The sequence below is a fragment of the Schistocerca nitens genome, chromosome 12, assembly GCF_023898315.1.
Source record: "Schistocerca nitens isolate TAMUIC-IGC-003100 chromosome 12, iqSchNite1.1, whole genome shotgun sequence".
Classification (NCBI taxonomy): domain Eukaryota; kingdom Metazoa; phylum Arthropoda; class Insecta; order Orthoptera; family Acrididae; genus Schistocerca; species Schistocerca nitens.
The window spans coordinates 125,938,099-125,953,454 of NC_064625.1; the positions used below are offsets into that span (position 1 = coordinate 125,938,099).

A 15,356-nucleotide genomic window follows, 5' to 3' on the forward strand; every position below is an offset into this window, starting at 1 on the left:
ATGTCAATGAATGGAGCCACAGTGAATTTATGAAATCGCTTCAGTCATTTGTAATAGCCCTGTACTGTGGTAAGTGGCTCCACCCACTGCAGACCACTCTACAAGCGCCAGCAATTCCTGAATGGAAGAGATTTGTGCAGTTGACCTATAATACAATTAATAGTGACAGAAGTGCAGTAACTTTCTGGTCATTCATAATTCACCACTAAGTGACTACAGCAAGGTTAATCTACTTTAAAATACGCTGTCAATAATAGGTGGGAGGAAGCTATGGTGTTTACCAATCAGGTACCTTTCCCGCACTACAAAGCTCGTTGACAACATCACACAAATTAAGCATTTCTCAGCCATTATTTATAGAAACATATTTTATATAAAAGCTCACATAACAACTGCAAATAAGTACTCACTGAATAAACAGAAAATAACTCCACTATATAAACACATGCTCAGTGAAGTTAATTTGTCTACTCACATAAAAGAACTGAGTAGCAAATGCTTGGGAGGTAAAGTCTGCCCATAAACTGAAAAGCAATCAGTGCTCTTAGTGGAGGAAGTCACATTTCCTAGAGGAACAGTACAGCCAGTACAGCTGCCATATGAGATGATTAAGAATCAAATTCCCCTCTAGCTGTGTAAAGCAGTGTGCAGTGATTTACGTTGAATATTTCCATATGCTTTTCTTATGTTAGTGGTATTAGTAACTTGAATCTGTCTTCCACATAGTATTAACGAGTTTTGTGGAAAATAAACACCCCACTGTTTGTGTCTGTGCTCTGTGGTGCCAGTGATTTGTAAGGCGTACTATGGAGGGTCAGTGTAACTTTGTGAAACACCCCGTGGTAGACAATATTATGGAAATGGAAGAGGATGTAGATGAATGGGAGATAAGATACTGCGTGAAGAGTTTGACAGAGCACTGAAAGACCTGAGTCGAAACAAGGCCCCGGGAGTAGACAACATTCCATTAGAACTACTGATGGCCTTGGGAGAGCCAGTCATGACAAAACTCTACCATCTGGTGAGCAAGATGTATGAGACAGGCGAAATACCCACAGACTTCAAGAAGAATATAATAATTCCAATACCAAAGAAAGCAGGTGTTGACAGATGTGAAAATTACCGAACTATCAGTTTAATAAGTCACAGCTGCAAAATACTAACGCGAATTCTTTACAGACGAATGGAAAAACTGGTAGAAGCGGACCTCGGGGAAGATCAGTTTGGATTCCGTAGAAATGTTGGAACACGTGAGGCAATACTAACCTTACGACTTATCTTAGAAGAAGGATTAAGAAAAGGCAAACCTACATTCCTAGCATTTGTAGACTTAGAGAAAGCTTTTGACAACGTTAACTGGAATACTCTCTTTCAAATTCTGAAGGTGGCAGGGGTAAAATACAGGGAGCGAAAGGCTATTTACAATTTGTACAGAAACCAGATGGCAGTTATAAGAGTCGAGGGGCATGAAAGGGAAGCAGTGGCTGGGAAAGGAGTGAGACAGGGTTGTAGCCTCTCCCCGATGTTATTCAATCTGTATATTGAGCAAGCAGTAAAGGAAACAAAAGAAAAATTCGGAGTAGGTATTAAAATTCATGGAGAAGAAGTAAAAACTTTGAGGTTCGCCGATGACATTGTAATTCTGTCAGAGACAGCAAAGGACTTGGAAGAGCAGTTGAACGGAATGGACAGTGTCTTGAAAGGAGGAGATAAGATGAACATCAACAAAAGCAAAACGAGGATAATGGAATGTAGTCAAATTAAATCGGGTGATGCTGAGGGGATTAGATTAGGAAATGAGACACTTAAAGTAGTAAAGGAGTTTTGCTATTTAGGGAGTAAAATAACTGATGATGGTCAAAGTAGAGAGGATATAAAATGTAGACTGGCAATGGCAAGGAAATCGTTTCTGAAGAAGAGAAATTTGTTAACATCGAGTATAGATTTAAGTGTCAGGAAGTCGTTTCTGAAAGTATTTGTACGGAGTGTAGCCATGTATGGAAGTGAAACATGGACGATAACCAGTTTGGACAAGAAGAGAATAGAAGCTTTCGAAATGTGGTGCTACAGAAGAATGCTGAAGATAAGGTGGGTAGATCACGTAACTAATGAGGAGGTATTGAATAGGATTGGGGAGAAGAGAAGTTTGTGGGACAACTTGACTAGAAGAAGGGATCGGTTGGTAGGACATGATTTGAGGCATCAAGGGATCACAAATTTAGCATTGGAGGGCAGCGTGGAGGGTAAAAATCGTAGAGGGAGACCAAGAGATCAATACACTAAGCAGATTCAGAAGGATGTAGGTTGCAGTAGGTACTGGGAGATGAAGAAGCTTGCACAGGGTAGAGTAGCATGGAGAGCTGCATCAAACCAGTCTCAGGACTGAAGACCACAACAACAACAGTGTGGTAGAGAGAGTGGAATATTTGTTCTTTACCTATTAAATTCAACAATAAACATTAACATTACTTCATTAAATCATTATTTTTAATATTCTTTCAGTTTTCCATTTCCTGCATTGTGAAAACTGTAAATTCTAGAGAAAGAAATAAATAGAACCTTTTTTTTGTGGCAAGCTAAATGTAGTTTAATTTTTTCAGCACTTTTGTTAGAAGTTGTGGTTTTTGCCTTATTCAGTTATTCAAGAAAAACATAAGAAAGTGACCTTTTAACTCATCTGCACCCCATGCTCACACCCCACTGGGCAAGATTTTTCATGTTATATTCATGGCACTCCCTCCTAACCTCTGTACAAAGTGTAGCAAAATATTATATTTTTGACATTTTGCTAATGTTATCTCCTGTTTTAAATATACATTTGTGGATACAGAAGAATGAGAGCTACAGTTTAGTAACATCAAATTTTTGGAAGGTTTGCATTCAAGCATTTGGATAACTATGCAACATAATTTTTGAGTATTAATATTTCTATAGCTACAAAATTTAGAAAGGAGAGAAGATGTTCTTTATTTAGAAGAGAACCAATAAAACAGAGTTCTTTAAAGATTTGAACTCCCATTTATAAAACAGCTTCAAACATCTGATTACTTAGCAAATGAATTAATGTGTTAAATATTTTACATTAAGCGTGTAAGTGAGAAAATCAATAGAAGAGGTTTGAAATTATGATTAAATATTTTTGGAAGTTACTAATGCTCTCATTATCAAACAGTCAGTGAGTATAGTCTGGGTAATTTGCCCTCTATTTTAAGCAAAAGTTGGTTTTAACATATCAGAGTGTTTGACATCGTAGCCTCTAAACTGTGTGTCGTACAATGACATAATTTTGCTGGTACATTCTGTAGTATATGTGGATACTGCCTGAAACATAGGTTGTGAATAGAGGTGGTAGTAACAAAGCAGTAAATTAAAAAATCATACTTGATGCAAAAGTTTTACTGCATGAGCAACGAAGATGTAGCAAGCAACAGACTTTTTGCCTTTCTTCATTTTGTGGGGCTATAAGCAAGAAAAAGTTTTGTGAAGATTTGGAATTATGTGTAAGTTCTGTCGGAAGTTGCTAAGCACTCTCAATCTCAAATACTGGATGAATAAAATGCATTTGTACAGCTTGAGGTACACTGCTTCAGTATGAACACACTGTTTCTGTCATACTTGTCTTATTGTATTAAACCTGTGACAAAAGACTATAGCTCTAAATGAGTAGATAATGAAAGCAATTTAAATTTTGTCAATAATTACGCAAAGTATTGAAAGTTAAATTGTTGTGCCCCTTGGAAACTGTTAGATAGGCAACCTGGGTACTTTGTACTACAGATCAGGGCTGTAAAATGAGGTATGACAATCCTAAAGTGCCCACAATTTTTTCTGAATCATAAACTTGTTATATTTACATAAATAAATTTTTCCTACATAAGATTTATATCATCGTCAAAAGCCACATACCAGCTATGTCTTGAACAGTGGAGCTTCCACCTTGCTATCTTCCAATACATGTCCGCATCAGTGCCTTCTCTTCTTGGGCCGTAGTGTATAGAATGTTATGAAACCCTTAAATATGACTCTACAATTTCACATTTCTTGTTACAGATGACAGGTGCAGAGACGTCATTTGTCAAGATCTGGTGTGTGCGACGCAGCAGTACATTCCACTGGGCGAGTGCTGTCCAGTCTGTGCAGGTGAGCCCTCTTCTCTCAGCCTTCTGCAGGATCCCGTTCTGTACAGTGTAGATCTGTATACATGAATGCTGCAAAGTGGTCTGAAAATTTTCTTCCTCTTGTAGTTTCTTAATGATTCTTACATATTAGCAAGTAGTTTCCAATAGCAGATCATGGGCCTAAATTCTGGGGCGGCCAGGAAACATATTGAAAATTCGCCTTTCCTTCCATTTTAATGTGGACATACCTGGCATTTCCAAAGACCACCCACACAACCACAGACCCCACCACCACTACCACTATGACGACGACGACGACGACAACAACAACAACAACAACAACAACAACTACTACTACTACTACTACTACTACTACTACTACTATTATCACTGCTATCACCACTGCTAGTGGTATTACTATTGTTAATAATAATAATAATAATAATAATAATAATAATAATAGTGGTATTACTATTGAAAACCCATTGAGGCCCGGGAAGAGAATAGGCCTCCGGTATGTTCTACCAGTCGTAAAAGGCAACAAAAAGAATGAACCACTAATAGGGCTAACCCCCCTTTTAGTGTGATTAGTTGGTTCAGGACAGAACTAATGAAGCCTCGGACAAGTGCTGTCATGGTTGGGGACGACACTTCAACCCTATGCCTGTCCACAATGGTAACGACACTAGCTAGCCACACGGAAAATGATTTAAATCCAAATAGAGGTGTTTTGCAGGATATGCTTCCTGCAACCACTCTAGAAGGAAAACAAAGACAGAGGATGAGATGATCAGATGAAGTTAACCGACACCTCATGTTCTGTTATTACCAAGCAACAAACTTTGGAACCAACACAACTGGATACAGATCACAAGTGTAAACAACATTTATTACCAAATACCCAGAATTAAAAATTTTAACAGAACAATGACTAGCTGATCAGATCCGTGTAATAATCAAAAATAATAGGATACCCTAGTCAGAATTAGAAAACATCAAACAAGTACAACAAATACTGGAACAAAATAATGTGCAATCAGAAGAAGAAGAAAATACAGTAATGGACTCAAACATCCCAGAGCAAACAAACAAAGAACAACATGCATCAATTAAACAATCAGAGGAAAACGAAATCTTAAGACAGCCACCAGAACAAGCACAAATAGAACATGAAGTGACACACATGTTAGATATAGAAGAAAAATTTCAGCTGACATATATAGAATACAAAGACACAAATACAGACAGTAGACCATTCTTGCATAGACCACCAAATAACCCACAAGTCAAAACAACAATAACAACTATCAATACAATCATACACAACAAAATAAATGAAAATGGAAGAGTTACCACTACTGGTTTATATAGGAGCACTCACTACACTAAATATTCACACTAGGCAGAGATCAGGACCAACCAACACACAGAAGAAACCCACAAAACCAGCATGGCAATACAGGCTACAGATCAGAATAGAAAAACTGAGAAAAGACATTGGACATCTAACAAAATTTATAAGAAATGAAATATCAGACAAAAAACGAAAAAGGTTAGGTAAAATCTCACAACAAGAAGCGATAGAGCAATTAGATGAAAAGAAGCAGAAATTACAAGCATTGGCTAAACGACTTAGAAGATACAAAAAAAGTGAATATAGAAGGAAACAAAACCAAACATTCAACACAAACCAAAAGAAATTTTACCAGTCAATAGATAAAACACACATTAAAATAGACAATCCACCAAACATAGCAGACATGGAACACTTCTGGAGCAACATATGGTCAAACCCGGTACTACATAACAGACATGCGCGGTGGATACAAGCAGAAACAGACACATACAAGATGATACCACAAATGCCTGAAGTGATAATTTTGCAACGTGAAGTCACCTGAGCAATTAATTCTGCGCACAATTGGAAAGCCCCTGGAAAAGATAAAATAGCAAATTTCTGGCTAAAGAATTTCACCTCAACACATTCACATCTAACTAAATTATTTAACAGTTACATTGCAGACCCATACACAGCCCCTGATACACTTACACAAGGAATAACTTATCTGAAACCTAAAGATCAAGCAGACACAGCAAACCCAGCAAAATATCGCCCCAGTGCATGCCTACCAACAATATATAAAATATTAACTTCAGTCATTACACAGAAATTAATGACACATACAACACAGAACAAAATTATAAATGAAGAACAAAAAGGCTGCTGCAAAAGAGCACAAGGATGTAAAGAGCAACTGGTAATAGATGCAGAGGTGACATATCAAGCTAAAACTAAACAAAGGTCACTACACTACGCATACATTGATTACCAAAAAGCTTTTGATAGTGTACCCCATTCATGGTTACTACAAATATTGGAAATATACAAAGTAGATCCTAAACTGATGCAGTTCCTAAACATAGTAATGAAAAATTGGAAAACCACACTTAATATCCAAACAAATTCAAATATCACATCACAGCCAATACAGATTAAGCGTGGAATATACCAAGGAGACTCATTAAGTTCTTTCTGGTTCTGCCTTGCTCTGAACCCACTATCCAACATGCTAAATAATACAAATTATGGATATAATATTACTGGAAGATACCAACACAAAATCACACATTTGCTATACATGGATGATCTAAAACTACTGGCTGCAACAAATCAACAACTCAATCAATTACTAAAGATAACAGAAGTATTCAGCAATGATATAAATATGGCTTTTGGAACAGACAAATGTAAGAAAAATAGCATAGTCAAGGGAAAACACACTAAACAAGAAGATTACATATTGGATAACCACAGCGACTGCATAGAAGCGATGGAAAAAACAGATGCCTATAAATATCTAGGATACAGACAAAAAATAGGAATAGATAATACAAATATTAAAGAAGAACTAAAAGAAAAATATAGACAAAGACTAACAAAAATACTGAAAACAGAATTGACAGCAAGAAACAAGACAAAAGCTATAAATACTTACGCTATACCAATATTGACCTACTCATTTGGAGTAGTGAAATGGAGTAACACACACCTAGAAGCACTGAATACACTTACACGATCACAATGCCACAAATATAGAATACATCACATACATTCAGCAACAGAAAGATTCACATTAAGCAGAAAGGAAGGAGGAAGGGGATTTATCGACAAACCTACATTATGGACAGGTAGACATTTTTAGAAAATTCTTTATAGAATGAGCAGAAACTAGCCAAATACACAAAGCAATCACTCATATAAATACATTGGCTACACCATTGCAATTTCATAACCACTTCTACAACCCTTTAGATCACATGACATCAACAGATACAAAGAAAGTAAATTGGAAAAAGAAAACATTACATGATAAGCACCCGTACGTCTAACACAGCCACACATCGACCAAGACGCATCCAACACATGGCTAAGAAAAGGCAATATATACAGTGAGATGGAAGGTTTCATGATTGCAATACAGGATCAAACAATAAACACCAGATATTACAGCAAGCATATTATTAAAGATCCCAATACCACAACAGATAAATGCAGACTCTGCAAACAACAAATGGAAACAGTAGATCACGTCACAAGTGGATGCACAATACTAGTAAATACAGAATACACCAGAAGACATGAAAATGTAGCAAAAATAATACATCAACAACTTGCCATATAACATAAACTAATAAAACAACACATTCCCACATACAAGTATGCACCACAAAATGTACTGGAGAATGATGAATACAAATTATACTGGAACAGAACCATTATAACAGATAAAACAACACCACATATCCCAGTTAAAAGGAAGTCACGCTTGATCAAGATCCGCGTCACTTTCCATTTTTAACCAGACATAACGTCTGAGAAAGGAAAGAAATAATAATAACAATAATAATAATGGCTCTCACTTTAGTTTGCAAATATACTGCTAGGTTCAGCATTTGAGCATTGTTACTTGTAAAATCAAAGATAACTTCATGATCCCTCTTCTTGCCAAGTCTTTCGATGACATCATTATACCATGTGTCTCAGCTTTGAAGTACTTGCAGGACTAGTTCTTCAATTGAGTTACAAGCAAGACCTGATAATTAATCCTGAAAATATGTTTTTATGCATTTAAGATAAGAAAAACTACTTTCAACTGAAGCACTTGTTGCAAGAATCAACTAAATTTAAACACTACAAAAAGAGCTTGGGTGGGGGAGCAGCGGGGGAGGGGGGGGGGGGGGGAGGCATCAGGGGCAATTTCTCAGATTGTAGCTTGCATGCTGTTTCATTCTTGTGCCAGAATGAATGCACCATCATTGGTTTGGGTTACTTATTAAATTATTTTACTTATTATTGCAAAAGAATATTACCAGGTGTACCGGTATGAAATTAGCGTTTTTTTTGTGAAAATGAAACACTAATTTTGAATTGAAAAGTAAAAACATTTTATCCAAAGTACTGACCATTGCTTTCTATACATTTTGACCACCTTTCTGGCAATCTGTGGACACTACACCAATAGAAATGTTCATCTTCTGAAGCAAACCAATCAGACACCCAATTTTCGACTTCTTCGTAGGATTTGAAATGGTCCTCAGCCAATGCATGTCTCATTGATGAAAACAAATGGGCCAAGTTTGGTGAATACAGTGGGTGGGGTAGCAGCTCCCAGCCAAGTGTTTTGATTGTATCCTGAACCAGTTTTGCTTTGTGTGCAGGTGCGTTGCCGTATAAAAAAATTACTTTGCCATGTCTTCTGGCCCATTCTGGTCTCTTTTCGATCAATGCGTAGTTCAGATTGATCATTTGTTGTCTGTAGCGATTAGTATTCACAGTTTCACCAGGTTTTAGAGGCTCGTGATACACCACACCTTTCTGATCCCATCAAACACAGAGCATTGTCTTCTTGCCGAATTGATCTGGTTTTGCAGTCAATGTTGATGGTTGTCCCGGATTAACCCATGATTTTTCCCATTTAGGATTCTTAAAATAAATCCATTTTTCATTGCCAGTAACAATTTGATGCAAAATTGATTTTCTTTCATGTCTTTGAAGCAAAATTTGACAAATGGTTATTCGGTTTTCCATCTGTCTTTCATTCAATTCATGTGTCACCCATTTTCCACACTTTTGGATCTTTCCCATAGCTTTCAAACGATCAGAAATTGTTTGTTGTGCAACGTTTAGCATTTCTGCCGTTTGCTTCTGACTCAAAGTATCATCTTCATCCACTATTGCTTGCAATTCGGTGTCTTTGAACTTGTTTGGTGGTCTTCCACATTCTTCATTTCTTACATCAAAATCATTATTTCTGAACTGTTGAAACCATCTTTTGCATGTTGCTTCTGATAGAGCACGATCACCATATGCCTCAACAAGCATTCGATGTGACTCTGCAGCACTTTTTTCAAATGAAAACAAAAAATTAATGTTTTCCACAAATCATCACTTTCTGGTACAAAATTTGATATTGTTAACACGATGAAAACATATGATGTTGTTTGTTCCATGACTTGATGTATACTAAATATCTTTCACAGATGTCATACCAACTGAACAAAAAAAAAAAATTAAGGCTCGTTCACAAGAAATGTTCCCTATTGGCACATTTGTATCTTAACGCTAATTTCATACCGGTACACTTGGTATTATAGAATAAAATAGAATGTCACATAGGTCTACTTTTGAACAGAGAGACAGTGTGTGTGTGACATTATTAAGGAGCGAACTGAATATTGTAGCAGCATAAATTTACTTTATCCCCATTTGTATAACTAACTACTGAATGCTTCACTGCAGATTGGTGATCAGCTTCCTTTCTTGTGTTGGATGTAGTAGGTGCGGATCCCCTGACTAGAGCGAACATCACAGGAACATGTTAGTACATAAACTCATGTAGTTCTGTCCAGTTTTGTGAAAAATGTCAGTAAGAAATCGCTCCAAGTGCGAGCCACTTGCTGTAACCTGCTTCCTGCTCGCAGGAGAAATAACACCTACGGAAATTTTTTCATGAATCAAAAGGGTTTACTGTGAAGGTCTTATGAAAAGAATGAGCGTGTTTAAATGATGTAGGGAGTTTAGAGGAGGAAGAGCAAATGTGGTGAACAGAGGACTGGAAGACCTTCCATTTTGATTAATGAGGTAGTGAAAAAATCAATTAATTGTTAATGAAGACTGCCATTTGACAGTGGATGAAATTTCTGCAATATTTCCACAACTCACTAAAACTCTCTTGTACGAGACACTCACAGAAACACTGGGATACAAGATGCATCTCAAACCAACTGATGCAGCAGGGATATATATATATATCTCCAATTTCTATTTGCCGCCGCTCGTACCTCACCTGTCTTTCAACATCACCTTTGCCTCTGTACTTCCGCCTCGACTGACATCTCTGCCCAAACTCTTTGCCTTTACTAATGTCTGCTTGTGTCTGTGTATATGCGGATGGATATGTGTGTGTGTGCGAGTGTATACCCGTCCTTTTTTCCCCCTAAGGTAAGTCTTTCCGCTCCCGGGATTGGAATGACTCCTTACCCTCTCCCTTAAAACCCACTTCCTTTCATCTTTCCCTCTCCTTCCCTCTTTCCTGACGAAGCAACCGTTTGTTGCGAAAGCTAGAATTTTGTGTGTATGTTTGTGTTTGTTTGTGTGTCTATCGACCTGCCAGCGCTTTTGTTTGGTAAGTCTCATCACTTTCTTTCTTTATATATATATATATATATATATATATATATATATATATATATATATATATATATATATAGGCAGGTCGATAGACACACAAACAAACACAAATATACACACAAAATTCAAGCTTTCGCAACAAACTGTTGCCTCATCAGGAAAGAGGGAAGGAGAGGGAAAGACGAAAGGATGTGGGTTTTAAGGGAGAGGGTAAGGAGTCATTCCAATCCCGGGAGCGGAAAGACTTACCTTAGGGGGAAAAAAGGACAGGTATACACTCGCACACACACACATATCCATCCACACATACAGACACAAGCAGACATATTTAAAGACAAAGAGTTTGGGCAGAGATGTCAGTCGAGGTGGAAGAGTAGAGGCAAAGAAGTTGTTGAGAGACAGGTGAGGTATGAGTGGCGGCAACTGGAAATTAGCGGAGATTGAGGCCTGGCGGATAACGAGAAGAGAGGATATACTGAAGGGCAAGTTCCCATCTCCGGAGTTCGGATAGGTTGGTGTTGGTGGGAAGTATCCAGATAACCCGGACGGTGTAACACTGTGCCAAGATGTGCTGGCTGTGCACCAAGGCATGTTTAGCCACAGGGTGATCCTCATTACCAACAAACGCTGTCTGCCTGTGTCCATTCATGCGAATGGACAGTTTGTTGCTGGTCATTCCCACGTAGAATGCATCACAGTGTAGGCAGGTCAGTTGGTAAATCACGTGGGTGCTTTCACACGTGGCTCTGCCTTTGATCGTGTACACCTTCCGGGTTACAGGACTGGAGTAGGTGGTGGGAGGGTGCATGGGACAGGTTTTACACCGGGGCGGTTACAAGGGTAGGAGCCAGAGGGTAGGGAAGGTGGTTTGGGGATTTCATAGGGATGAACTAACAGGTTACGAAGGTTAGGTGGACGGCGGAAAGACACTCTTGGCGGAGTGGGGAGGATTTCATGAAGGATGGATCTCATTTCAGGGCAGGATTTGAGGAAGTCGTATCCCTGCTGGAGAGCCACATTCAGAGTCTGGTCCAGTCCCGGAAAGTATCCTGTCACAAGTGGGGCACTTTTGTGGTTCTTCTGTGGGGGATTCTGGGTTTGAGGGGATGAGGAAGTGGCTCTGGTTATTTGCTTCTGTACCAGGCCGGGAGGGTAGTTGCGGGATGCGAAAGCTGTTGTCAGGTTGTTGGTGTAATGTTTCAGGGATTCTGGACTGGAGCAGATTCGTTTGCCACGAAGACCTAGGCTGTAGGGAAGGGACCGTTTGATGTGGAATGGGTGGCAGCTGTCATAATGGAGGTACTGTTGCTTGTTGGTGGGTTTGATGTGGACGGACGTGTGAAGTTGGCCATTGGAGAGGTGGAGGTCAACGTCAAGGAGAGTGGCATGGGATTTGGAGTAGGACCAGGTGAATCTGATGGAACCAAAGGAGTTGAGGTTGGAGAGGAAATTCTGGAGTTCTTCTTCACTGTGAGTCCAGATCATGAAGATGTCATCAATAAATCTGTACCAAACTTTGGGTTGGCAGACCTGGGTAACCAAGAAGGCTTCCTCTAAGCGACCCATGAATAGGTTGGCGTACGAGGGGGCCATCCTGGTACCCATGGCTGTTCCCTTTAATTGTTGGTATGTCTGGCCTTCAAAAGTGAAGAAGTTGTGGGTCAGGATGAAGCTGGCTAAGGTAATGAGGAAAGAGGTTTTAGGTAGGGTGGCAGGTGATCGGCGTGAAAGGAAATGCTCCATCGCAGCGAGGCCCTGGACGTGCAGAATATTTGTGTATAAGGAAGTGGCATCAATGGTTACAAGGATGGTTTCCGGGAGTAACAGATTGGAGAGACTGGCTCCCATCTACTCAATCTCCCACTTCCAGCTCCACTCCCTCCAAAACCTCAAAATTCCTTTCAACACAATCTGGAACCACAACACCCTAATTCAGTAGTTAACCTTTCCTCCAAACCTCTCTCCCAATCTGAAACCTCTGTCCTATCCAAAGGCCTCACCTTCAGCCCCACTCCCAGATTCAACCAAACAGCCCTCGTCAAAGATTTACTGTCCTACACCCGTACTCTCTGCTGGAAATATCACTTTGCCACGAAGAAAAATGATCCTAATCCTACTCCTAATGATCCACCTCCCCAAGACACCATCCAAATTGAACCCTGCCTGGAACAGTTCCGTCCTCCGTCACAGCGGGACCCACCTCCTCTTCCTCAAAATCACCCTCTCCAAACCTTCCAGGAATTTCTGACTTCCAGCCTTGCATCTCAATCCTTCTTAAAAAACCTTAATCCTACACCCAACATCACCACTGCTGAAGCCCAGGCTATCCGTAATCTGAAGGCTGACCGATCCATCGTCATTCTTCCGGCGGACAAGGGTTCCACGACCGTGGTACTTGATCGTCGGGAGTATGTGGCTGAGGGACTGCGTCAGCTTTCAGACAACACCACATACAAAGTTTGCCAAGGTAACCCCATTCCCGATGTCCAGGCGGAGCTTCAAGGAATCCTCAGAACCTTAGGCCCCCTGCAAAACCTTTCACCTGACTCCATCAACCTCCTGACCCCACCGACACCCCGCACCCCAACCTTCTACCTTCTTCCTAAAATCCACAAACCCAATCATCCTGGCCGCCCCATTGTAGCTGGTTACCAAGCCCCCACAGAACGTATCTCTGCCTACGTAGATCAACACCTTCAACCCATTACATGCAGTCTCCCATCCTTCATCAAAGACACCAACCACTTCCTTGAACGCCTGGCATCCTTACCCAATCTGTTACTCCCGGAAACCATCCTTGTAACCATTGATGCCACTTCCTTATAGACAAATATTCCGCACGTCCAGGGCCTCGCTGCGATGGAGCATTTCCTTTCACGCCGATCACCTGCCACCCTACCTAAAACCTCTTTCCTCATTACCTTAGCCAGCTTCATCCTGACCCACAACTTCTTCACTTTTGAAGACAAGACATACCAACAATTAAAGGGAACAGCCATGGGTACCAGGATGGCCCCCTCGTACGCCAACCTATTCATGGGTCGCTTAGAGGAAGCCTTCTTGGTTACCCAGGTCTGCCAACCCAAAGTTTGGTACAGATTTATTGATGACATCTTCATGATCTGGACTCACAGTGAAGAAGAACTCCAGAATTTCCTCTCCAACCTCAACTCCTTTGGTTCCATCAGATTCACCTGGTCCTACTCCAAATCCCATGCCACTTTCCTTGACGTTGACCTCCACCTCTCCAATGGCCAACTTCACACGTCCGTCCACATCAAACCCACCAACAAGCAACAGTACCTCCATTATGACAGCTGCCACCCATTCCACATCAAACGGTCCCTTCCCTACAGCCTAGGTCTTCGTGGCAAACGAATCTGCTCCAGTCCGGAATCCCTGAAACATTACACCAACAACCTGACAACAGCTTTCGCATCCCGCAACTACCCTCCCGGCCTGGTACAGAAGCAAATAACCAGAGCCACTTCCTCATCCCCTCAAACCCAGAATCCCCCACAGAAGAACCACAAAAGTGCCCCACTTGTGACAGGATACTTTCCGGGACTGGACCAGACTCTGAATGTGGCTCTCCAGCAGGGATACGACTTCCTCAAATCCTGCCCTGAAATGAGATCCATCCTTCATGAAATCCTCCCCACTCCGCCAAGAGTGTCTTTCCGCCGTCCACCTAACCTTCGTAACCTGTTAGTTCATCCCTATGAAATCCCCAAACCACCTTCCCTACCCTCTGGCTCCTACCCTTGTAACCGCCCCGGTGTAAAACCTGTCCCATGCACCCTCCCACCACCTACTCCAGTCCTGTAACCCGGAAGGTGTACACGATCAAAGGCAGAGCCACGTGTGAAAGCACCCACGTGATTTACCAACTGACCTGCCTACACTGTGATGCATTCTACGTGGGAATGACCAGCAACAAACTGTCCATTCGCATGAATGGACACAGGCAGACAGCGTTTGTTGGTAATGAGGATCACCCTGTGGCTAAACATGCCTTGGTGCACGGCCAGCACATCTTGGCACAGTGTTACACCGTCCGGGTTATCTGGATACTTCCCACCAACACCAACCTATCCGAACTCCGGAGATGGGAACTTGCCCTTCAGTATATCCTCTCTTCTCGTTATCCGCCAGGCCTCAATCTCCGCTAATTTCCAGTTGCCGCCACTCATACCTCACCTGTCTCTCAACAACTTCTTTGCCTCTACTCTTCCACCTCGACTGACATCTCTGCCCAAACTCTTTGTCTTTAAATATGTCTGCTTGTGTCTGTATGTGTGGATGGATATGTGTGTGTGTGCGAGTGTATACCTGTCCTTTTTTCCCCCTAAGGTAAGTCTTTCCGCTCCCGGGATTGGAATGACTCCTTACCCTCTCCCTTAAAACCCACATCCTTTCGTCTTTCCCTCTCCTTCCCTCTTTCCTGATGAGGCAACAGTTTGTTGCGAAAGCTTGAATTTTGTGTGTATATTTGTGTTTGTTTGTGTGTCTATCGACCTGCCAGCGCTTTTGTTTGGTAAGTCTCA

General features: G+C 40.8%; 1 protein-coding gene across 2 annotated transcripts in view; it reads left to right on the forward strand.

Moving 5' to 3' along the window:
- LOC126215318 (collagen alpha-1(I) chain-like) overlaps positions 1-15,356 on the forward strand; it is a 324,350-nt gene that overhangs the window by 157,100 nt on the left and 151,894 nt on the right. For both annotated transcript variants that reach the window (XM_049941998.1, XM_049941999.1), the window contains one exon: positions 4,051-4,140. In XM_049941998.1, the coding sequence (XP_049797955.1) occupies positions 4,051-4,140 (90 nt within the window). The remainder of the gene's footprint in view (positions 1-4,050; positions 4,141-15,356) is intronic.